The sequence below is a fragment of the Mytilus edulis genome, chromosome 13 (assembly GCF_963676685.1).
Source record: "Mytilus edulis chromosome 13, xbMytEdul2.2, whole genome shotgun sequence".
Taxonomy (NCBI): Eukaryota; Metazoa; Mollusca; class Bivalvia; order Mytilida; family Mytilidae; genus Mytilus; species Mytilus edulis.
In genome coordinates this window covers 7,096,057-7,122,697 of record NC_092356.1, presented here as the reverse complement: position 1 = coordinate 7,122,697, position 26,641 = coordinate 7,096,057, and the positions used below count along the sequence as shown (strand labels likewise).

Below are 26,641 nucleotides of genomic sequence, written 5' to 3'. Positions count from 1 at the left end.
TTTTAGAGATATCCATACAGTTAAACACAAGTTATTCTCAGGGAACTAAGGCAATGCTTGTTTTTGGCCTTTTTGTTTGCCCTTAATTCCTGCATGCTTGGGCATTTACACCCAGACTCAATTCCAGTCTTCCCTTTGTTATATGGAACCTTTTGGTACAATATCAGAGAGATCCATACACTTACACACATGTTTTTGTCCTGAAAATACAAAGATGCTTGTTTTTGGCTCTTAATTCCTAAACTGTTGGCACCATAATCGCAACTTTCCACTTGTGGTACAATTTCAGAGCAATTAGAATACTTATACACAAGTGATTATCCTGAAACTAGAAAATACTTGTTTTGGTCCCCTAATTCCTAAACGGTTGGGACCATCATCCCAAACCTTCTTTTTGTGGTATTGAACCTTCTTAAAACTAGAGTTCACACGCTGAAATGTCTCGCCTTCTTTACTAATCATTGATATTATGTTGATAGTCATAAATATAGAGCTTTATATACAACTGTCAAATACACTTAACATTAGTCAAGAAAACTAAACATTGACCTATGAAAATGAGGTCAAGGTCAGATGAACCATGCCAGGCAAGCATGTACAGCTAACAATTCTTCTATACAACTAATTAAGTTTTCCTATTGCTTATAGTTTAAGAAAAACATACCAAAACACAAAAACTGAATACTTAGCAATGAAGTGAAAATGAAGTCAAGGTCAAATAAAACCTGTGCGTTGGACATATAGATCATAAAATATTTCTATACACCAAATGTAGTTGATTTATTGAATATAGTATTAGAAAAAAAAAGACCACAACTCAAAAACTTAACTTTGACCATTGAACCATGAAAATGAGGTCAAGGTCAGATGACACCTGCCAGCTATACATGTACACCTTACAATCATTTCATACACCAAATATAGTAGACCTCTGGCATACAGTATAAGAAAAACAGACCAAAACACAAAAACTTAACTATAACCACTGAACCATGAAAATGGGGTCAAGGTCAGATGACACCTTCCAGTTGGACATGTACACCTTACAGTCCTTCCATACACTAAATATACTAGACCTATTGCTCGTAGTATCTGAGATATGGACTTGACCACCAAAACTTAACCTTGTTCACTGATCCATGAAATCAGGTCGAGGTCTAGTGAAAACTGTCTGGCGTGCATGAGGACCTTGCAAGGTATGCACAAATATAGTTATCCTATTACTCATAAGAGAGAAATTAACATTACAAACAAGAATGTGTCCATAGTACACGGATGCCCCACTCACACTATCATTTCTGAATGCCCCACTCGCACTATCATTTCTATGTTCAGTTGACCGTGAAATTGGAGTTAAAACTTTAATTTGGAATTAAAATTAGAAAGATCATATCATGGGGAACATGTGTAAAAAGTCTCAAGTTGATTGGACTTCAACTTCTTCAAAAACTACCTTGACCAAAAACTTTAACCTGAAGCGAACGGACGGAGGCAAAGACCAGAAAACATAATGCCCCTCTACTATCGTAGGTGGGGCATAAAAATACCAATGGCGGATCCAGAACTTTTCCTAAGACTGACCTAAGGGGGGGCCGCTCCAGTCATGCTTCAATTATTCCCTATATAATCAACCAAATTTTTCACACGAAAGGGGGGCCCAGCCCCCACCCCCCCCCTGGATCCGCCTATGAATACAGTATGAAGCATCCAAGTCTTCTACCTTCTAAAATATAAAGCTTTTATGAAGTGAGCTACACCGTCGCCGTAGCACTATCTCTATGTCAAGTTTTTCTGCGACAAAGGTCGCTGGCCTGACAAAAAATCATAGAGATCAATTAACTTTAACTAAAGTTAGTGTCCGGAAACGAAATGTGTTTTTGAACCACAATGACATCATAGCATTAGACAAACCAAAACGATTATTTGTTTACCATGGCTGGAAATTTAGAAACGATCCTGCCCTGGTAAATGTAGCGATCCTTTAAATAAACTTATTCTAAAAAGTTACCAATTCAACACTGTAATTAGATCATTGAATATTGTTCTTATTGGTATAAATATTGATTTTGTCACCAGTAAATTAAAAGTAAACTAAATATTATTGTTATATACATATACACATTCATGGAAAGACAATATGTCGATACCTGTATCTTGGCATTGCACAAGATCATGTTTTTCTTTGATGTCTTTACAATAAATCCATTGGATGTTGGATGTGTACTGATTGATAATTTAGCCTAAGATCAGGGTTGGCAAAGTATAACCCGCCCGGGAAAACCCAGGCGGGAATTCCCGGGTTGGGCAATACTCCCAGAAATGGGTAATACTGGGTAATACTGGGCAATAAGACTTTTTAAGCTTATTTTAACACAAAATAGTAAAGTCTTGTTGTAGTTTCATAGTATTATAGCTAAATATATACATTTTATACAGATAACCATTGAGAGTCATGTTTCTAGAAGATTGAAAATTCAATTTCATTCTTTTCTCCACTACTTCTATGTAGGCAGAATACAAAATTTGAATATTTTAGGATTATTAATACCTTGTTAATTTCCATGTATTGTTTCAACTATCAAAACTTTAAAAAAAAAATGCATTTTATAGCAGTGTTTATGTGAATTATAAATTTAAATGGCTATGCAATCATATTGCTAAATAAACACCCTACACGGTCAAGTCATTAACCCTTATAGAAATGAAAAGGCTGAATATTGTTATATAAATATATCAATGTCCTAATCTGAATAATTACTTATTAATTTGTGATGTACATATAAATTTTGCAAAAGTAATTTTTCTTACATTTTCTTGTTAATTCTTAATGTAAGATATATACATTTGAAAAATGAATTCTTTGAATTTATGTCAAGTTTGACCAAGCAAGACAAGAGGGTGATTTAATAGACTTTCAGAAGAGAATTATTGATTGATAAAGGCCTTTTCCATTAATATTTGTGTAATGTGTGCTTACATGTTTACTTGTCTCATAGTTGCAAGAATAGTACTTTTTCAAATATATATAACTAATTTATAAATCAAAATGTGTTTATAAATATCTTAAATGTATTGCAATTGAGTTTGATCACTGAATCCTCTTTAAAATTCAGGCCAGTATTTTATATTACCCAGTATTGCCCAGTATTACCCATTAAAACCCAGTAAAACCCGGGTTTTCCCAGTATTTCCCACTCAGCTGGGCAATACTCATAAAACCTGGGTTTTTGCCAACCATGCCTAAGATGCATGATTTTTTTTATTAGTTGTTAGTGGTATTGGACTACCTGCATAGATGCCAACCCCCTTTTGACACAATCAGTAACAAACTATCAAATTTTCCGTATTTTTGAAAAGTTTTCAGTAATCATTCATAAACGTGCATTTACCAATAAAAATTACTGACGAGTGGTTGCAAAGTGATGTACACTAAAATTTGTCATTTAACATGTTGTCTGTAGTATGTATTCCATTCATTAATTGTTCAGATGTTCTCGACTCAAACATTTTTGTTTTGTCAAGGAGAAGTAGAGAAAGCGGGAAAGCTACTTAATAAAATGCAAGTTTGCCTCTTCGGAAGTCAGTTAGTTACCCAACAATAGGTTGATAACTCCCGAGAAACCGGAAGCATTACATTGGCGTTTCCTAAATACTGGACCAGGACGGAAAAGTAATGATAAAAATCTGCGTTTTACAAAATTGAACGTCGATGATTGGGAATCCGTAACTATTCGACTTTGACCGTAATAGCGTAGTTTTTATCGCAAAATCGGAAAAACTACGGAAATATCGTAATGGTTGGCATCTATGTACCTGTCAGAAACTGTGAGTACTCTCAGATCTGTACTAAGCATTGCTAAGTGTCTTTTGTAGTTGGGATGTATAAGTACCTGGCCATGTCCATTTGAATTTGTAGTATTTGTATTTTTATCCATCTGATGAGTAAAGCCTTTTTCAACTGATATGTATATGTCCAAGGTTAGGGGAGGGTTGGAATCTCGTTAACATGTTTAACCCCATTACATTCTGTATGTATGTGCCAATCCCAAGTCAGGAGCCTGTAATTCAGTGATTTTCCTGTGTTTATGTGTTACATATTTATTTTTCATTAAATTTTTGTACATAAATTAGGCCGTTAGTTTTCTCATTTGAATTGTTTTACATTGTCATTTCGGGTCCTTTTATAGCTTACTATGCGGTATGGGCTTTGCCAATTTTTGAAGGCTGTACGGTGACCTACAGCTGTTACTTCTGTGTCTTTTGGTCTCTTGTGGAGAGTTATGTCATTGGCAATCATACCACATCTACTTTTTTATATGTAGGTAAAATATTGTGTGCGATTGTGTGTTAGGATATGGAATGCTTGTAAACTTGTAAGAAAGTGTGAAAACAGTAAAAAAAACCTATATCACACTCATATTAAGCATAGCATGATAGTATTTATATGTGTAACAAACTTTGATCTATGAACTTTTATTACTGTAAGATGGCATCAGTTTAAAATTTATAGTTATACAGATTTGTCAATGTTCAGACAGACTAACAAACACATTATACGATGTTACAAAATATGTTTGATAAGTTATTTTTTTAATATTAAATCCCAAATTTTAGGCTATTCCATTCAAATAATCTTTACAACAGTAATTATGTTCCATAAAATATGACTTTATGAATTAAGAATTTATAAAATTTATCTAAATTGGTGTTTTTTACCTTATCATTAAAACAATCATAACTATTAAAAATATAAAAGTTCTTCAAATGCATATTATGCTAAGAAATATAGTGAACTTTATGTTACTGTACATGCTGTAGAAACAGGTTTCGTATTTCATTATTCAAAACTTGTATTTTCTCCTCACAATTGCATGATCTACAAACTATGTCCCATAATAAAGTTCTCTTTTTGCATCCAATTAGTAATTAAATTATGCAGTAAATTCCAAATTCATTAAATACTCATATACTATATATTAACATTAAATCATATCAGTTATTTCACTTTTAGTCATTCCTATTTTTCAGGTGAAATATGTTTTCTTGTCCAATCAAAATTTCACTTTTTCTTCCTATCATAGTTCCGCTTTAAACAAAGTTTCCATAAATAAATCTCTCAAGTCTCCATCCCTGAATCTAACCGAACGCTATTTGACTGGAGAAAGTGAAAGTTTATGTAAGTGTCTCTTTCCTGTCCTCCTTCTATTGTTAGTTTTCTTAGGACTTAATGGGTCGTCTGATTCTTCACTTTCAGCCTCAACTTGACTGTTGGTCTCTGAAAATGAAAGGATGAATACTTTATCGTGTTAAAATAAACTTTTACCAAATAAAATATGTTTAGGGCTCTTACAAGTAGAGTGTATGGGTGTTAGATAAGATTTTTCTTCCCCCCCCCCCACTGCCCATAACTTTCATTTTCATTTCCAACAAGGAGATCAAAATATTATAGAGACCTCAATTTTTCTAATTATGTTAATTTTTTTGCAGCTTGGTTTCAATTATAATAAGTAGTCAAAGTATACAGAAAATCTAACAGAAGTCCATGTAATTACAATATTCACTCTTTTATTGCAAACAAAGGACAAGAACTTTAATACAGTACACTTATTTCCCGGTATGTCTTTGAGATGTCATGTTTTCATGCAACCCTGATTGATTACTTTTCTCACTCATCATAGAATAACTACTATGCTTTTCTGCATCCAATGTTAATGGAAAGGAGTAAATAGAAAAAACATAAATGTACATACCGAAATAAGAAAGATACTTCACCCCTCTAAACCTGACAGGCTGAAGTGTGACCTAATGTGGATTCATTCATTTTTCATGGATTCAGAAAACTTCCATTTTTGTGGATATTTGATTTCATGGTTTTGCCAATCCCTACATACAAATCTGATCCTATAGAAGGTTTGTAATTCGTTAAACATTTGGATTTGTGGTTCACCTGCATCCACAAATCCATGAACATTGGTATTCAACCATAATAATGAATCCACAGTATATATGTTTACATCCTTCATTGTCACCAAATGTCCTTATGTTTACATACCTTGTGAAGATTTGTCCATGTCAAACATTTCTATATCGCTTTCCTCATCGGAACTGAAGGACAACTTGGGCTGAGGTTTTTGTCGTGCTCCCCGCCGTGGTGCTGGAGTTCTGTTTTCTTTAAACTCTTCATCACTGTCACTGTCGACTTGACGTCGTTTAGACTTCTTTAACCCTTTGGCTGAAATACAAAATGATAGCTTTACTTAATATATTAAAGATAAAAGACTATTCAAATACAAACTAAAATCACAGCTTCCAGTATCAAAGTGTGGACAAATCAAATTTCCTGTTACCATACTCTTCATCATATTAAAGAAGAAAGCTCAAAATGGGTCAATATCAGCCCTAAAATTATCAAATTTAAGGTAGCACAATACAAAGATTTTTTTACTTCCAATCACTAACCTTTGAAATGCTGTAACTTTCTTATGAATGCATAGAAAATAATAAAAGAGGTATATACAGATAGATAAAAGATTAATCTTTTAAATGAATGCAGTATTTTTATCATACAATCATTATGTAATCAATTATTATGTAATCAGTGGAAAAATCTTGGTCAGTTCAATTGAATGAATTTAGCTCTATCATCTCTTTAACTATACAGAAAATTTCAACGAAATCTTAATTAACACATCATGGGCTTCAAAAGGGTGTCTCATATTGTCTCTATGGTATTCCATTCTCTCATAAATCTGTAATTAGTGTAAACATCCTTACCACATAAAAGAAGATAATGATTAATTAGGTGTAAAATTTGTTCTTTACATTCTATCTGAAATCTGAGACACCCTTTTGTAGATAATGGCCATAGGAACAACATATAATAAAATCAACCCTCTAGAGATACCTATGCATAAGCTAATTTCATTTGAAAGTGCAAATTTGGTGAAAAATATTTTAGACAAAGTTAACATTATAATTGGTTACATAATTGTTGCATAATACTAACATTGCATTTATTTGAAAGAGTAATCTGTTAGCTATCCAAAACTTTTATAAATTTTCAAGCCTTATTAAAAAAGTTACAGCATTTTAAAACTTGGGAGTTGGAGTTATAAAATCTTTGTATTGTGCTACCTTAAATGCAGTAACTATAGTATTTTGATAAAAATATATGTTAAATACAAAATTTTCAAGATCCAGTATACTCCATACATAATTATGACACTGACATGAAATATAGATAGTTTGTTTTGGATGACATTTTTCACTTGCACAGACCAACACAATTTTTTGAATATCTATACTGAATACCTTTTCAGGCCTATCACTACTCTTTTGCCCTTCTGAAATTGGGGTTTGTACTGAAAAATATCCTTGTAAAAAAATTACACCTATAAGGTTTCTATCAAAGGAAGTTTGGTTGTTTTAATTTTCATGCAAAGTAAATCAGAATTTGTTTACCACAATGTTGCATTTCTCAAATACTTTTTCTCTGTATAACTTTAAGTATGCCAACATTTAAAAATTTAACAATTAAACTAATATTCAATATTACTTTTGAAGATATATTAGTTAAATGGTACAAAGAAATTTGAGGTCAAAGACAAAACTGATAAACTATATACATACCACCTGAAATCAGGAATTTCTTTATAACATAAGCATGATAAGCATAGAATACAAAGAAAAGAACCACTCCACTTAAAGTAAATGAAAATCCTACAAATTTTATAGCTGACTGCCAACAAATGTTTAACTTTATATGAAAACACTGTCGAAATAATGTAGTAAATAAAGGCTTTTCAATTGCTACAAAATGGAAAGCAGTGTAACATGCAAAATATTCCATTTTAATGTTGCTGTATTACTCAAGAGTTTATGCTAATATATGAAATTAGGGGTTAAAAGTTTAAAGTACTTGACAAATTAATGAAAATGTGTTCGCAAGAAATATTTTTTTATATATATTTTATAACACTTTTGATTTATTAACTGAATTATTAGATTTTGAGAGCTATACCAAACAGGTCTAAAAATTAAAGCCTTCTTTAAACTCCCTTTCATCACTCTCGAAGTCCCCGGGGGGAAACAACAAAGTTTTCAAACAACAAAGGAGGGAACAAAATATATTGCAGCACACAAAAAAAAACATTCTGTGCAGAGGAAGAAGCAATGTATGATTAGTTTAAAGCGGTTAGTGCTAAGCCAATTATGTTATTTTTGCAATCTCAATGTGCTTACCCTTCTGGAATTTCATCTCTCGTACCATTTTTTAGGGCGTGATCTTTTCACTGAAAAAATTATATTCTCAAAGTTTCAGTTAAAATTTAGCTCAGCAATAAGGAATAGGTGCAGTTTTAAATTAATTTTTAGAAGATGAATTGTTAAATTTTGTTCTCTCAACGGTTTGTCTAAAATAAAATCTCAAAAATTTCACCAGTTTATTATTTATAGCCAAATAGTAAATATTTTAGATAGAAAGAAAACTAATTTATTTTGACTTTTTCTTGTTTTACAAGTATTATTTGTAACTCCTTCAAAAATAAATTCAATCTAAATTCATTTTTTCATTTCAATTTCTTTATAAAAAATGCAAACGAGTCTTGTACTATTTATAGAGCTGATGAAATTTTTGAAGGGTAATAATGAGAGTAAGCAAAAGCAACATGCAACATACAGTCAAATCTACAGCAACAGACAAAGCCTCTATAGGATATATCTGTATAGTCATATACAATCTGTGTACAAAATGGGCAGATAACTACTTAGCCCAGTCAAGGAAATAAATTATATATGTTTATACAATTAGAGCATATATCTTTCACCAGTTCTTCTTGCAAGTGTACAAAAAGACAGTCAACCAGGAATAATAACTTTGGTGTATAAGCTCAAAATCAGCAGGCATTACACAAAAAGTCCAGACAAGAACATTAATTGGTTGATTTCTGAGTCTGAGAACTTTAATTGTGCTTAAAAGTTTTAAAACCATTCCCAGGACTCTTCGTCATTTAACTTTACCCATTACCCAGAGTACAACAGTCCTGCTGCAAGCAATAAATCCAGTATTTTGATTAGTTGATTTCTGAGTCTTTATGACTACAAGAACCAGCCAGTAAGTGGGAGGGGGTTCAATATTTCTATTTCACCACAGTACATGTATTAACAAAGAAAGACCTGCTGAACAACCTTGGTCTATCTTTTTCTTTAAATAATTATAAAGATAATTAATAAAATAACCAGAACAAAGTAGAAAAAACATTTCATGGAAAAGCATCCTATTCTTTTTATATAAATAATATCTGCATTACTTTAATCATTTGATACATGTATATAATGTATGAGTTTTGTCATACAGAAAAGGATTAAAATTTGAAAAATAAACAGCACTTGCATTTAATAACCCAACATATTTACACAAACAAGTCTTTACAAGTAATGCTCCTTTTTTTCCATAAAATACTCTTCCATGTTATAACCTGAACAATGTAACATTATTATATAACAATTACCTGGCGTTTTTCCCGTTTTTCCTCCTTTCTTTTTAAGTTTGTGTGTATCAGCGGCCTGATCTGAAGCCTGACTGGCTTTGTGTGCTATCTCTTCCTCCTCTAAACCTTTCTGGTGACAAAGTTCTATCCTCTGCTCAAGCTCATCAAGTAAAACCTGTAAAATAGTCAAATTCAAAAGGTAAATAGAAATATTCATATAAAATTGTTTGAAAAATAAGTCTCTAAATAATCTGTTGATTTTTAAAATCATAGCCATGTATTGAATTTTCATATCTATTATTTAAATTCACAGTGATCTACAATGTATATTTCCGATTATTTTACAAGATTAATTTTTCACACAAGAAAAAAAGTTCCAGATTAGTAAAGATTTCATATTCTACTGCAAATTGGTTTTACAACATAAATCAGATATATGAACAAATCTTTTGAACAATTTCAGTAAAGTCTGAAATTAAGCTCAATTCAGTAAATTATTCTTGCATAGTGCTACAAATACCTTCATTTCTGGTTTAGCAAAACTCTTTGATTTGGACAAAATTGTACAGAACATTCCATAAACATCATCATCAGCCAACTTGTCCCCAAAGCAGGTGAAATTCTCCTGTAGTTTACGTAGCCCTTTGATGCTGTAGGACAGCATGGATAAGCAGAATGATAAATCTCGCCACTGACGGTCAGTTCTAAAATGAAACATTAAAATAAACAATAAAATCTTATATACTATAGGATAACATGGATACACAGAACAATAGATCTCTCAACTGACGGTCAGTTCTAATATATGAAACAATAAAATCTTAGATACAAATAACAAGAATGCGATTTTCATTTTGTCAATTAGGACAGCATAAATAAAAAGAATGAAAAGAATGAATATGACTGTTGTTATCCATTCGTTTGATGTGTTTGGACTTTTGATTTTGCCTTTTGATTTTGGATTTTCCTTTTTGAATTTTCCTTGGAGTTCAGTATTTTTGTGTTTTTACTTTTTGCAACTGACAGTCAAGAATGGTTTTAGTTTGTTTCAATCAAATTTAGATATTATAAACAAAAATGTGTGGATTTTTATTATGTCATTCCTGATATTGCGCATTTATGTGACCAGTATATAAATTCATTCCATGATTTCCTTAGAAAATAGATTATATTATTCTACAGAGCAATACCTGACTTTAGTTAAAGGGTTTAATAAAATAACTATAACGACAAATAATTTGTAATATTTTTGGCTCATTATTTTTTTGTTACAGCTTATTTCAAAATCCATGTAGAGTAAAACTTTGGTAGGCTTGCTTGCTCTCTTTGTATAAAACTTTATTCAAGCTTTGTAATTAACATGGACATCTTCAAACAATATATGTCATTAATTTAGGCATATTTTAACCTGTATATATTATATTCAAATTTTATTTGGATGTTATCCCAATTTCAATTGTACAATATATAAACAAAGCAAGCAAGCTAAATACATGCATTAGGAAATTAGCTGTAATCATAAACTATGTTTGATACTTATAGATGATACAGATTGTAATTAAGGTCACTTGATGTTAAGAATGAAGATTCAAACAATCATAATAAGTAGAAAATAAATGGAGAATGTGTCCATCATGTCCATGGGACACAGATGATGCCCCACTTGCATAAAAAAAAGTTATGGCACTCAAATTCTAACTAGATCTCAGTTTTGAGATAATGAACATTGGGTATAAGTTTTAAAATATTTGGTTGAGGCAAACTAAAGTATGAGAATGGAAACCAATTTTCAAACTTACATACCACTGTGCAAGGATTAATGATTATAATGTCCCACTGTGGCGGGAGCATAAAAATATATGAATGAAAACTTACGTTGTAGCTCTGAATCTGTGACATAATTTCTCCACTAAACTCTCACATTGTTTATCTTTCTGTATAAAGGAGAACAAGTACCTGAAAAAAGAAATGTTAATGACTCAACAATTCAGATTTCTCCAATTACTCTATACTTCCCAAAATACAACATCTCAAAATACACTATATCGATTATGATAGTTATCAAAAGTACCAGGATTATATTTTAATACCCCAGACACACGTTTTGTCTACATAAGACTCATCAGTGACGCTCATATCAAATAAGTTATAAAGCCAAACAAGTACAAGTGAAACCATTATTTAATCGATTTAAAATGTGAAAAAAAAATAATCCCAAGTAATGGCAATTGTAATTCCCAAACAGCAAAGTGCATATTTTCCTAATAAAGACTCCAAAATGAATCTGATATAAATACATATCTTGTACAACCTTTTCGTGATAAAAAATAAGACAAAACAAGAATGTGTCCCAAGTACACGGATGCCCCACTCGCACTATCTATGTTCAGTGGACCGTGTAATTAGGGTCAAAACTTTAATTTGGAATTAAAATTGGAAAGATCATATCATAGGGAACATGTGTACTAAGTTTCAAGTTGATTAGACTTCAACTTCTTCGAAAACTACCTTGACCAAAAACTTTAACCTGAAGCGGACGGACAAACGGAGGCACAGACCAAAAAAACATAATACCCCTCTACTATTGTAGGTGGGGCATAAAAACTTATCCTGCTACAAGGAGACTGATTAATCTTGAATGTATTGTATACTACAGCTTCTAAATCACAATTCAGCATAATGTTTGAAACAAACTGCATTTAAAAAACAGCATAAGTTTGCTTGTAGTTTTTGGATAGGACATTCTTCTTTGGAAAATTTTATTCAATTTACAAAAATCATAACAATGCTAAAATATCCATCTTAGCAAAACATTGATTTCTACTCACTTCATGATAGTTCTAAAGTTTTCTTCATCAACTCCAATATCTGGATCTGATAAGCGACTGATGACATCTGGCATGATATTATATACAGCATTACCCTACAATAGAAGAGTTACATTATTCTAATGCAATATCATATTTCACACTATTTTTTACATTGGAAACAGTGTTGTGAAATATCCCTGTGATATTTTAATTCTTTAAGGTGGTACCTAACACTACAGGGAGATAACTCTGTAAAATCAGCTTAAAGTTTTTATCATTTATTATTATTGTTAAGGAAACATTAACCCTTTCGCCCGTGAATCCCGGTTTACCGGGATTCACGCTTCAGACAGCTGATGATGAGTCCCGTTTTACGGGGATCGGAATACCTCTTTTATATTTCCCGCTCAAAACAGTGCAAACATGAGTTATCTTTCTTTGATGAATACCCGGATGAAAGTGTAAACATGGCGCTTACGTTTGTTGAAAACCGTGTCAAAATCAGAGGAAATTTACGGAATTTACGAGAATTTGAAATGAGGAAACATTTTTTTTGAAAGAATATGGAAGAATTGAAGCCAAAATAGAATACTGTTTTGACATAAAATGTTGTTTTATGTACACAACACTTGGAATGGACATCGTTCAGTGTGAGGAATTTGTACTGACTCATAAAATTTTTCAAAATTTTGCCGTTTTGGGTTAGAAAATTACGATTTGGGGTCAAAATGCAGAATTTTGCGAATTTCACCTAGATAATGCCGAAAATTTGAAAATTTGAATATGTTATGAAGAAAAAATTATCAAAACATGAACAAAACTGTGAACATGGTGTTAGTAAATGAAATAAATACACAAATAACTACAAACAAGTTTTCATTGACATTTATGATGAAGATCTCCAACTTGAGTAATAGTAGCCAGGGAAGCCAACGTCTCAGAGTAGCTTCTGTCTGGGCAGCAATCGGTGAAAGGGTTAAGCTTCCAAATGATCAAAATTGGTGTTTGTCAAACTGCTTTATAACCAATAAAAATGAAATTTTTCTGATGAAATTGTTGGTTAAATTTTTTTCAAATTTTTATTCATCTAAGCTATAGCAAAGGTTTGTTTATTCATCTAAGCTATAGCAAAGGTAAATATTTTGTAAAAAAATTATGAATATTAAACGAGACAAATCAATTTTAGTCAAGGTGTTGGGTACCACCTTAATAGAATTCTTTAAGAACAGTTGCCACTTTTGAATTTGACTATGCACCTCTTCAAATACAGTACTGTTCCTTTATGGTCCTTGAATAATTGAACCAATTGAACCCACTAATAACGTGTCATACTACAAACAGTATAAACCTTCGATAAAATTTAATAGGAGAAATCTATGTAGTTGAAACAATTTGTAAAAGGTCAAGAAGGTAGATGTCAAGGAGTTTGACACAAAACTATACCATAAAGGTCCCTTAAACGTTATTGTTTTATTATACTTTTCTCCTTTATTTATACTTTACCTTCTTTGACAGTTCAGAGAAGAACAGTTTTGCTAATCCAGAGATTCTTTCATCATCATCTACAATACACATGGCCATCTCACTGATCTGACCTTTGACCTTCACCATATCATTTAAGATAAGATGTGTCAATATCTGCATGGTGTTCTTTCTAACATGAGTAGATGTGTCTCTCAGTCTGTAAAACATAAACTATTGTTAGGGCGGTTTTAAAATTAAAGTAGAGAATTTAAACTGACCTTAAACTTAAATCTTCCAAATATTCATTGTATCAATATTTGGGCTTGTTGATCAGTATCAGCAAATTTTAAAACTGAAAATTATAAAAAAAAAAGAAGATGTGGTATGATTGCCAATGAGACAACTCTCCACAAGAGACCAAAATGACACAGAAATTAACAACTACAGGGCACCGTACAGCCTTCAACAATGAGCAAAGCCCATACTGCATAGTCAGTTATAAAAGGCCCCGAAATGACAAGCTCATCTAAATGTCATACAACAACCAATAGTGATACATGAGAGGAATATATAGATCTGTACAGGGCTTCCAAAAAATATTTGAGCCAGCCTGACATTTCATATCTGATCCTGATTTTAATTCCTTAAGACTTTAATAGTCACAAAAGGCAATTATGGTAATCAGATGGCCATTAAATGATTGACATTACATTAAAAAAAATAAAACGATTTTAAACTTTACTTTGATATGATATGAATTTGATGTTCGGATGTAACTGTTAAATTGGCAGTGCATCATTCATAGTGTGCACATCAGCGTGTTCATATCTGCCTTAGACTTTTTATTTGTGCAAAATGACATTGTCAAAATTTTACTTTCGTTTTCAAACTGGATGTTGACTTGACAATGGTAAAACATGGACCATAAACGGATACGTAAAATCCGTGTACGTTTACAAAGCATGACTGAGAGAAGCTCTTTCCACGTTATCTCTTCAACAAAATACTTGAAATGAACGTTAGATACAGGTATCAATGATAATTTTAGCATTTTTGAAGAAATGTAGGATGCATTATTAAATTTCCCACCTGTGCACATGCGCACACGTGTTCTAGTTCATAGGACGTAGTTCTCACGAGTTTTCATTTAAAACCTTTTGAAATTTTTTATCAAATCATGTTGATAAACTAATTTTTAATAATTTTAATCTTTTGGACTAAATCAATTTGATACAAACCGCTGAAATGTAAGAAAATAATTGTGAATAAAGCGATCAATTTATATGATGTCCAGTACTGAACATAGTTCACCTGTCACCTGAAAAGGTAGATTTCAGCTGTCCAACTACTAATTAGCCTTGATTAAAATTAGAAAGTATTGAAGTAGGTGTTGTTTTGATAGTAATTAATCATCATGTCACATTTATGACCGGAAATGTGTTGATGTTAAAGGCAAAAGGTTGGGTCAAAAAGATCCTGATTATGTAAAAATGACAGAAAAAAGCCTTGAAAACTAAAAAGAATATGACCGTTTCATGCTTTGCCCAGCCAGACTTTTACCGGACATTATACAAATGACCGGAATATATGACCGTTTTGGAATCCCTCGATCTGTACTCAAACAATTTTGGTTCAAATTTACTATAGAATAGATACTTTTATTCCAAGATATGAATTTCTTATATTTCCAAAACAGCATTATAGTGGTTTCAACACAAGTGACAGCAGATTTTTACTAGGTTTTGAAGAAGTGAACATTTTACCTTCCATATATGTGTGCTGTCCATGGCTCAATCAAGTTAGGGAACCTGAACGTCAGATCTCCCAGAGCAATAATTGTGTTGGCCCTGATGACTGGGTTAGAGGATTTCTCCAGAATAGTAAATAACAACTGTAAGTTATCCTCACAAAATGTGGAACTGAAAAACAGAAAAGAAAAAGGGTAAAAACATTTTGCTATCAAGTACAGCAACATATTATTAAATAGTGGATATTCGATGTGAATAAATCAATTTGCCCTGAGCAGAAAAAAATGTTATATTTTTAAGCTCTTATTTGACGTCCTTATTTGATTGCTTAAACAATAATTTCCACAAAATATGATGTGCCCATGCTTGAAAATCACTATTGATATAGCATCATTATTTGCAATTTCTGGAAGTTGCTACCACTAAAATTCAATAAAAAGTGTTTACGGAAAGAAAATTTTTGGTTTTTTGTTTTACAAATTAAATTGTGAAACACTTTTGCAGCATCATAACATTTTGCTTAAGTTAAGCATAAAGTAAATGACAAATACACTGCCTTTCATGTTAAAACGAGCATAAAAGATAACAAACATAATTTGTTAAAACATTACATCTACATAAATTATAAATGACTATAACCAGTTACACTAACCTGACCATCATGAACTTTGACATTGCCATGGTAGCTGCTGTTCTCAGCTGTGGACTGGAATATTTAGTCTGGTTCTGACAAATGGTAACCAGTAATGGTCCCAGAATTCCTAGCAGGTTATTTCCTGTTAGAAAAAATATAATTAACATCAAGATATCTGAAGCCCCACTTCTCTACATTAAAGACGTGTCATCTTAATACATGATAAACTTTATAAAAAAAAAAAAAACAGCAACAAAAAATGATTATTCATTGATTTAAGAAACAAATTCTGTAAAACTTTGGGCTGTTTTCACAAATAAAATCTTTAAATTAAACTATATAATTGAATCAAATGAGATCTGTATACCTGTGACAATTTCCTGCTCACATATTCTTCTGATATATTCCACCTCGGCATCTTCAGCTGCTGCCCCGGCCAAACCAAGTTCATCTTCTATAGCCTCACTTTCAATTCGTGACTACAAATAATAATACACAACATAATCAATCTATTGTATATAAATATTTATTTTGAATATTATAACGATAATCTTTTGAATCTTGATATTTATGTATCAATATTTAAAAGAATATACTGAAACATGCAAGATTTAACAAGTGAAATTGTGAGCTACTGCTCACTGATGATACCCCCTCTGCAAGTGGATAATTTTAAAAGTGTAAAGATATACAAGTGTTCGGTAAACAGGAAGTTGTTGAGTGATGAATCTGAAAACACATCACATGGTATAAACCATGAAACTAAATTTCAGAAATCCTTGTATTGTAGTTCCTGAGAAAAATGCAACGAAAAAATATTCATTGGACAGACGGACTAACTGATGAATGTTTGCTTTCCAACTGGCCTACCCCTCATTTTTTATTGAAAAAAAAATATCCTCAGGTTTGATAGTAGGTTGATAATAAAAATCAAAGTACACTGTGTATAAAGGACAGTTTTTTCCCCCCAAAGTGGTGACATTAAAAGGGATCAATTTTGCTCATGGACACTGAGAATGAAATATTTGATAAATTGACAACTAACTTTATCTTGTTTTTTGGATGGTTTCTTCTTTTTCTCTTCCTGTACAGCTCTGCGTCTCTTGAGTTCTCCCAGTACACTGTTATCTACATGTATCATCTGACTGAAGGCTATACTACCAGCTATAGAGACCAGTCGGGTCAGAAGTATTGTTACTTCTGTGGTAGAGGAGGTATCATCCATGGGTTGAGAATCACCTAGGAGAAAAAACATAAAAAATTATCTCTCAGAAAATTGTTTTAATCTTCAAAATTATTCAATCTAAAGGTCAGTGTAAATCCCTCAAGGGTAAAGATAGTCTCCTTCATTTCATCCAGGTTATTGCTGATCTCAAACGGCTAATTTGTGAAGACTTTACAAGTGTATATCTATGATTTTTGGGGGTATCATTTAGACTAAATAATGAGTCAAAAATGAGTCAGGGATCTCATATTTCTTGGAAACAAATTATTTCTCTGATATATATGAAGTGAAATATTTATCTCTTTTTCATGTTGAAATTAACTTAGATACTTCAAAGGGGTAATAAGTTGCTGCTATTGGCATCTATAAAATTTGTTGGGAAACAGATACATTTATGCAGACATTTTTTTACAGTTTGTTTATCTATACATATTGTTTACCTGCTGCAGACAATATTGTTGTTTCTAGTTTGCCTATCTGTATAAGTTTATCCGCTATAGCCTTAATGATGTTCCCACAGATGACATCGGGATGTTCAGATAACTTGTAGATAACTTTTACTGCCTGCTCTGCCAATGCTATCCAGTGATTGTTTTTCTCATCAGCTACATCTAAAATCAGAATCATACATTAATCCCTGCCCTCTTTGGCTAAATATAAAATTAACATTGAAATGTTACATAAAATCTTGACCTAACAATAGACTAAGGAGAATATAAAGACATTCCGATTGATTGAATGAAAACTAAGAAGTTATTACAGGTTGAATAATGTGACTATTTGAGAATTACAATAATAACTCACACTCTGAAATCGTATACAACCTTTTTATATATGACCCATCTTCGAAACTTTATACAACCAACAGAAATCTATACTACTGTAAATTCATTCAATGTTTTCTTTTCTCGATTGATCAAATGTAGGTGAGAGAATATTTTTGATTTTTCCTTACTGAACACCTCTAAAACAACATTTATTTAAAATTGTCTTTTTCTCGTTTATTTTTTTTTACTACAAAACTTACTATCAATTAGTAGTTCTGACAGTCTAGTAAACATTTCATGGTCCTCAGGCAATCTGTAAGGTTTCTTGGCAACAGCTCCTTTTGCCTGAAAATGAATTACTACTTGTTATAAAACATGAACAAGGAGCTTACAATATGTTATAACAGACAAACATTTAATGCTAACAAGTAAACATATAGCTGTTACATTTATCATTTTCTAGTCTTTTGCTAGACTTGTAAAATTTCTGACCCATATCTTTACTGGTTTTCTTTACCTGTGTGTTTAGATGTAAATTAAACAAAAAGCCTTAGAAAGTTCAAATCATTTACCAAATCTTCCTGTTTACATCAAATTTACAGTTTCCCCTAGTGATCAAAAGTGTTATGTAAACTCTGTGGAAGCTCCAATGAAGGGAACAATGACAAATTGGGTTCTAGAAAGGGTCAAATTTCTGCTCATGGAGGTGTTTCAATATATGGGTAAGTTCTTCTATATATTCTGACAATTGACAAAGAAATAGGTTCTTATATTTATCCAAATCTTAATTTGTGGTGGTTCTATCAATCAAATTTGCTTAAGAGACAGTATCTGTGAATGAACATAAATTACACAATAAATGATTTCTGAGAAAAACTTGACTACTAATCCTACCTTTTTGTCTAGTCCTAATTTGAGTAGTGTTATACAAGTATCTTTGGCCAGTATAAAATCTTTTGTAGCTCGACTGCCCAGTCCTTCTTTGACCAGTATTTCAACATTACTCTGAACTATTTTGGCATTGGCCCTGAATAATTAACATTACAATAATTGATTTAATATGATAATTAAATTTGCTTCTTATTGTTATTCACAGCAATGGCTCTGAAACATAGAGTAATGTGAATTCTAAAGAAAGGAGATCATCTTAGTGAATTGAAGAGCAATTCACAGACATGGTCAGGAAAAGCAGATGCAATATTAAGAAGTAACTTGCTTAAATGATGACTATATCAGAAAAAATTTAGACACTCATTTAAAGAAAGCAAACTTGATAGGAAGGTAATGCAAAATTGTGGTCACTTAATTTCAATTCATGGTTGAGGGACTTTCAATTAATTACAGTTTGTTTGTCAAAATCTAAAAATTTAATGATTATTTGTACACCAAAATGAAAATTATGTTATGCGGTTGGTTGAATATCCTTTGTTCAGGAAATAGTTAAACAAAAACAACATATAGTTTTAAAAGGTTACCCAGAATGCATTTATTGATTGATTAGCATTTGTTTTACGGCACCTCAGCACAATATGCTACATAAGAACCAGAATGCATTAGACATTGAAATGGTATATAACTCACCCTGCAGCCATAGATAACAACATTAAGGCTGCTCTACTATCCTGCTGGGTGGTGTTAGGGACTTTCATAGTAAATCTTTCCCACAACATCTGTATAACTGATTGGTCTAGCTCTTCAGACTTCACAAATTCTACAATCTGAAAACAGAAAAGAGTCATCACAAATCGCATCATATTTTATATTCAAAAACCTCTAGGATTCATCTGTGGACTACATGGACTTCTAATGTATGCAAGTGTTTACATCACTACAAAATCATCAATTCTACACAGGATTTTAGTCGTTTTTATATATTTGGTCTAAAGGACTAGTACAGTCTGAAATAAAGTTCTACTTAATTGTATTATTACTTTCAAACGTTTCAAAATGGACAATTCTGTAAAAAAAATTAGAGCCCTCAATTTTTTGGGTTTTTTTTTAATTCCCAAAATTAGTTGAATGCTGTTATTAGAATTCTCAACTCATAGTTACATGCTTTCAGATTTTAATAGAACAAAAATGTTTTTTTTTATTTTTGTAAAAAATACAGTTTCACTATATAATTTTATACTTTTAACAGAGTACAGATCTAATAAATTAGACAAACTTGACAGCCTGTCTAACTTTTCAGACAGAAAATTGCAAATTTAAAAACATCATCTGTAGAATAATTCTTACCAATCCTTCCAGAGAAGTTAGATCTCCCATAGTAGCACCATCAACTAATGCTGACAAATTCTTCACAATCGTTAGGGATTTTGATCTGAAAAAAGATGTTAGCAAATCTCTCAAATTTAGGAATTAAGCGTTAGTCTTAGAATTCAATTTAATGCCAGATTTTGTCAGAATTCAAGTTCATTTACTTTGAAATTATTTACTTAATTTTTCATACACAAAGTAAACACAAGATCTCAGGAATACCAATGGAAAAGCTTCTTTTCATAAAATGGTATTAAAACCTTGCCCTTGGTTACCGTAGATACTGGTTTATAAGTCGATCCGACTATAAGTCGGATGCCCTTTTCAGCTCCAAATTCTGAGGATTTAGTCTTGACCCTCGTATAAGTCGGACAAAATTTGGACATTTTTGTTTGCAGCTGACAGTTACTGAACGCCGGTAAAACCAATGCAAATCCAGGAATTATATTCATTTTCTGCATGAATGTTTGTTTGGTTTGAATTTAGTTGATGTTGATTATGATAATTTATATAGCTGTTTAATAATAAAGATGTATTCATTCCTGTTGTTTTGTTCACTGTTTGATTACAGATTAGCCATGTGTTGTTTACGTAATGCATCAATGATTTTGTAGGGTATGACTAACAACCTATTGTTTGAGAAAAGCGAACATAAACCAATATGAACCTGAAAAAAATTAAAGTCAATCAATATTTTCACAGCACACATAACTCAGTGTTAAAGGAGCATGTACACTTCATAATTCTCATTATATTGTGATGATTTATAAAGGATTAAAAAAATTAAGTGAAGCTAATCAACTTTATATTAAAATAACTCCCAACTCATTAGTGTCATTTGTTCACCTATCACTGATGTTTTTCACACCTTTAGTGAATACAACTCTTTGTCTCTTAATTAGAGGTTATCAATGGATTATATTGGCTTGCCAATAATTTTGTAATCTTTGTGTTTACCTGAGACATTTTAATGAATAATATTTTGAATCTTAAAATTATTTTTGATTATTGTATGATTTATAAGTATTGAATTGATATCATGATATCACAATAATGACACAATAACTCCGCTGAATACATCCTTTTACATAGTTGGTACATTGTTATTTCGTTTTCATTTTTGGTTCTTGGCTTTTTCTTTTGGGTTTATGCACAAACCATTTGACCATGAAAATCAATACACAAACCGGAAACAGTCGGAAATTCAAAACAAATTGACAGAAAAATGTTAACAGAGAACAAATAAAACACAAAGACAGTATTGTAGTCATTTATTTTCAACAAAAACTTTTAATTTAGGGATTTATGTAGGTTTGGCAATCACCGACGTAGTTTTGACCAGGAAATTCACTCCTGACCTCTTCTCTCGAGCTTGGATTTTTCCTCTGGTCGCTTGATCTCGCTTATAAGTCGGTACCCCTCTCTGGATTCTGAATTTTACTCCCAAACTTCCGACTTATAAGCGAGTATCTACGGTAGGTGCAAATTACCTGGCGACTTTTGTGAGTAGAAAAATTAAGCGAATGTAAATCTTTACGAAAATGTAAAACTTGAATCTTTCCTCATTAAACTACATCATATAAATTTGAAAATCGGGAAATTAAATATCCACAAAGTGGACTGGAAAGGGTAAAACGGGAATTCTAATGCAATTATTTTGTAACAATTGTTCTGATTGGACAGCAAGCGTAAAATTCTCTATCTCCTTGTCTAACTAAGGAAGCCGACATTTTGAATTTCGGAATGTATTGACATGTTATTTCTACAATAATAAACAATAAACTCACTTCTTGCGCCTAAAAATCTTCTTTTTATCAAATTTTATTACATTCTGAAGCGGCACAGAAGCCAGAAAACGCCCATTGTTTATGTTTGACGCCGGAAGCATACCTATGACGTCACGTAGTGTAGGGACCAAAGAAGATAACATTTTTCGAATTTTTTTTAATAAAGATTTTACACTGAAATTATGATTGAAATTTAATTATGAACTTGTTTTGCATTAGAATAGAGATAACTGTATTGTATTTGAAGCTTTGCGGACGTCCATCGGTAGTTTTACTGTCGCAAATACCCGTTTACCTGTCTCCGCTCCGGGAACCAGGTAAACTAAATTTGCGACAGATAAACTACCGATGGACGTCCTTAAAGCTTCAAATACAATACAGTTATCTCTTAAATAAAGTATCAGCAAAAATAATTTGGTTTACAGTATACAACTGCAAAATAAAAAGTAGGAATTCAAACCATAGTTGGCAACACTTTACAGTAGTAAATTTGTGAAAAAACTACATACTTGGTTATCTCCCCCTACCTACCTCTGATTAGAATCTGCTGGGCTGAGATACAGTCGTTTGTAGGCACCAACAACAGCTTCCTTAATTCCAGACTCTCGGCTCCAGATCAAGGGTAACATTCTTCTGATCCCCATCATCATTATACCAAGCCCAAACTCAAACCCAGTAATGAAGAACTCAACTGCTTCAAGAACATCTGTAATGGACTTAGAGCCAAGTAGTTGGCAAATCATTGGAACAGCTTTCTGTATTTGTGTGGCAAAAAGTAACGAATCCTGTAAAAAATGTAAAATTTAAGTTTAAATGTTTAACAACACAATTTCTATATTGACTTTTAACCAATAATTTATTTTATTGTAGTAATAAACCAATTTTCAAAAAGTTTCAGTCATTGGCCTTCTTCAGTTTAACATAACATAACATTACATCGTAATGATTGAGAAAGTAAATGTCGCTCACCTGTTACTGTATTTACCGATGTCGGCCATCTTGCTTGGTAGGCGGGGTAATTAGAAACTTTTTTTAAATAGATACCCTAGTAATGATTGTGGCCAAGTTTGGTTAAATTTGGCCCATAGTTTTAGAAAAGAAGATTTTTGTACACAAAGTTACAAAAATGATGAAAAGTTGTTCAATATTGACTATAAAGCGCAATAACTCCTTAAGGGGTCCTCTTACAATTTTGATCATGTTCACTTAGGCCACGGTTTTTTAATTTGTTGGTTTACGGATTTTCTCCATGAAAAAGTCGGGTCGGTCGGTCGGGGAAAAAAATAAAACAAATATCTTTCAAGACAGAAAACTGATATGCAAAATAAATATATATTTCACCTTTCTATAATAATATGTTTGTTATCCTATTTTGTCATCATTTCTTAAATTTTAGTTTAATGAAATATTTTTGCTCAGTTGTAATAAAAATTGCATGACATTGCCTAATAATTTCCCGTAAAAAAGGGGGTGCACGGACAAAGACGTAATTAAATTTCATAAAGGAAGACAAATTCACATAGCTCTTAATCAATTCCAGAGAACATGGTGAATAATGATCTTCAAGAACGAAAACTGATAAAGAAATAAATGTAAAAGCGTGGTAAGAAAATAATTTTCAACACACGCGTCAAAAACGTAATAGACTCGTCCACTGGAAAAAAAGAGAATATCGGGTTAATCTGTTGTCACGCATTCCCGTTTTTATCCAAATGGACGAATTTTTTAAATTATCTATGAAACAAGAAAATTTTAAATGATCTGTTAATATTCAGTACTTTAACTTGATGTCCTGAACTTCCACCTGTCCACATTTGGACAAGTCTATTTCTATGAGAAGATGCATCTTACGGCCTGTTGACAAATAAGAGAAACGAACTTATTGTGTAATTGGTTTTAAACACGGGTTTCGTTCCACAAAAATATTTGTCCAAACGACATGTCAAGGTCATTAATAATTGATTTATCTATTTTTAGAAACGTAAACTGGAAGTTTCATTTTTTCACAACAGAAAGTGTTATCAATTCTGTTAGTGATTAATGCATTTCATTTTATAAAAAAAGGATAATTTATTTATTTTTCAGGGATAATGCATTTGTTAGGGTCGGTGGGAATGAAAAAGCATGAAAAGTCAATTTTATTTTATTCTGGAAATCGGCAAAATCAGGTCGGCGGATCCGTAAACCAACAAATTAAAAAATCCTGGCCTTATTTGTAGATCTTACTTTGCTGAACATTACTGCTGTTTACAGTTTATCTCTATCTATAATAGTATTCAAGATAATAACCAAAAACTGCAAAATTTCCTTAAAATTACCAATTTTAGGGCAGCAACCCAACAACGGGTTGTCGGATTGATCTGAAAATTTGTGAGAGGATAGATCTTATTCTGATGGACATTTTTAAATCTTGAAAGATTTGCCCTAAATGTCTTAGTTTCAAACATATAAAGCAAAAACTGCATTTTACCACTATGTTCTAATTTTAGCCATGTCAGCCATTTTGTTTCGTGGGCGGGGTCATCGGACACATTTTTTAAACTATATACCACAATTATAATTGTGGCCAAGTTTTGTTAAATTTGGCCAAGTAGTTTCAGCGAAGAAGATTTTAGTACAAGTTACAAAAAATGATGAAAAGTTGTTAAAAATTGACTATAAAGGGCAATAACTCCTAAAGGGGTCGACTGACAATTTTGTACATGTTGACTTATTTGTAGGTCTTACTTTGCTGAACATTATTGCTGTTTACAGTTTATCTCTATCTATAATAGTATTCAAGATAATAACCAAAAACTGCAAAATTTCCTTAAAATAACCAATTCAGGGGCAGCAACCCAACAACAGGTTGTCCGATTCGTCTGAAAATTTCAGGGCAGATTGATCTTGACCTGATTAACAATTTTACCCATGTCAGATTTGCTCTAAATGCTTTGGTTTCAAAGATATAAGCCAAAATATACATTTTACCCCTGTGTTCTATTTTTAGCCATGGCGGCCATCTTGGTTGGATGACCAGGTCATCGGACACATTTTCTAAACTAGATACCCCAAGAATAATTGTGGCCAAGTTTGGTTAAATTTGGCCCAGTAGTTTCAGAGGAGAAGATTTTTGTAAAAGTTTACAGACGATGGACGACGGACGCCAAGTGATGAGAAAAGCTCTCGACCTTTCAGGTCAGGTGAGCTAAAAAGTCGTTAAGAAAAAAAAAGAAACTGAAGGTCAATGGCCGATATGTCTTGAAAATTAGTTTTATTAATACAATAATGTAATATGTTCCATACTGGTAATTTTGAAACGAGGAATTATTTATTTATCAATGAAAACAATTGTTTAAACTGTGAAACAACACAATTACTATATCCACTTTAAGCCATTTATTTCAATAGGAATCCATAAAATGATTAATTGTTTAAACTGTAAAAGAAAGGTAAACAAGAATGTGTCCATAGTACACAGATGCCCCACTTGCACTATCATTTTCCATGTTCAGTGAACTGTGAAGTTGGGGTCAAAACCTTAATTTGGCATTAAAATTAGAAAGATCATATCATAAGGAACATGTGTACTAAGTTTCAAGTTGATTGGACTTCAACTTCTTCAAAAAACTACCTCAACCAAAAATTTTAACCTCTACCAAAAACTTTAACCTGAAGCGGGACGGACGAATGAACGGACACACAGACCAGATAACATAATGCCCATAATGGGCAAAAAAACCAGAATAATTTTCCAAAGCACATGGTTGAGGGATCCCAACAACACATGTCCACCAAAAATTTGTTAACACTTGAAGTGTCTGATATATAACAAACCTTTAAGTACTGTACAACAATCTGTTGTTTTGATATTTCATTAACCACTAGATCATCAGCTGGCTGTTGTTGTTCAGACAAAACCAAGTTAGGCTTCTGCGATTCTGTACATAAAAAAAAAATCATTTTATTCATTTACTGTTATAAAATGATTATTTTCAACAAAGATGTAGTAAATATAGTGTTATAAATTAGGCTGTTAGTTTTCTCAATTGAATTGTTGACATTTTTTCATGTCAGGCCTTTCAGACCTTAGGCACTGGCAATGCATTATGGTTTTTTCTCATTTTTGAAAACTGAATAGTTGCCTATAATAGCTTGTATTTGCTTTATTAGAACAATCATACTACAACTACATATTATTATATTAAAGGTATTGTTCCCAACATGTGAGTACTTTGAATTTGTCATTTGTTAACAATGTAGTTAAGTACTGTGAATTCATATGTAAAAACACATGTTTATGTCTGTTGATGGAGTACATGAACCATGAGTTTAGATGGTCAAGTTAAATACCTATTTCCTATAGGCTTTTACATTTAGAATGTGTGATAATTTTGAAATGAGGTATCAAGGAAAATGTGTTTTTTAATCCACAAAAATAAATAAATAGAAAACAGTACAAAACATTGTAGATTACAGT

The 26,641-nt window shown here is 31.9% G+C and overlaps 1 protein-coding gene across 2 annotated transcripts in view; it reads right to left on the bottom strand.

Annotated features, from left to right (window-relative positions):
* Positions 1 to 4,457: 4,457 nt before the first annotated feature.
* The window catches only part of LOC139501585 (condensin complex subunit 1-like), a 47,596-nt gene continuing 25,412 nt past the window's right edge, over positions 4,458 to 26,641 (bottom strand). Inside the window, exons 17-35 of one of the 2 annotated variants that reach the window (XR_011658605.1) lie at positions 25,999 to 26,102; positions 22,714 to 22,967; positions 20,375 to 20,459; positions 19,718 to 19,854; positions 19,031 to 19,163; positions 18,397 to 18,481; positions 17,810 to 17,980; positions 17,190 to 17,383; positions 16,512 to 16,623; positions 16,163 to 16,286; positions 15,526 to 15,681; positions 13,802 to 13,979; positions 12,317 to 12,411; positions 11,364 to 11,444; positions 10,009 to 10,192; positions 9,510 to 9,663; positions 8,242 to 8,291; positions 6,053 to 6,232; positions 4,458 to 5,275 (exon numbers count right to left, since the gene is read on the bottom strand). Coding sequence is in view for 1 of the 2 variants with exons in the window: in XM_071290702.1 (XP_071146803.1) it covers positions 5,148 to 5,275; positions 6,053 to 6,232; positions 9,510 to 9,663; positions 10,009 to 10,192; positions 11,364 to 11,444; positions 12,317 to 12,411; positions 13,802 to 13,979; positions 15,526 to 15,681; positions 16,163 to 16,286; positions 16,512 to 16,623; positions 17,190 to 17,383; positions 17,810 to 17,980; positions 18,397 to 18,481; positions 19,031 to 19,163; positions 19,718 to 19,854; positions 20,375 to 20,459; positions 22,714 to 22,967; positions 25,999 to 26,102 (2,555 nt within the window). In the remaining variant the exon portion in view is untranslated. The remainder of the gene's footprint in view (positions 5,276 to 6,052; positions 6,233 to 8,241; positions 8,292 to 9,509; positions 9,664 to 10,008; positions 10,193 to 11,363; positions 11,445 to 12,316; positions 12,412 to 13,801; positions 13,980 to 15,525; positions 15,682 to 16,162; positions 16,287 to 16,511; positions 16,624 to 17,189; positions 17,384 to 17,809; positions 17,981 to 18,396; positions 18,482 to 19,030; positions 19,164 to 19,717; positions 19,855 to 20,374; positions 20,460 to 22,713; positions 22,968 to 25,998; positions 26,103 to 26,641) is intronic. The other variant, XM_071290702.1, reaches the window with a different exon arrangement.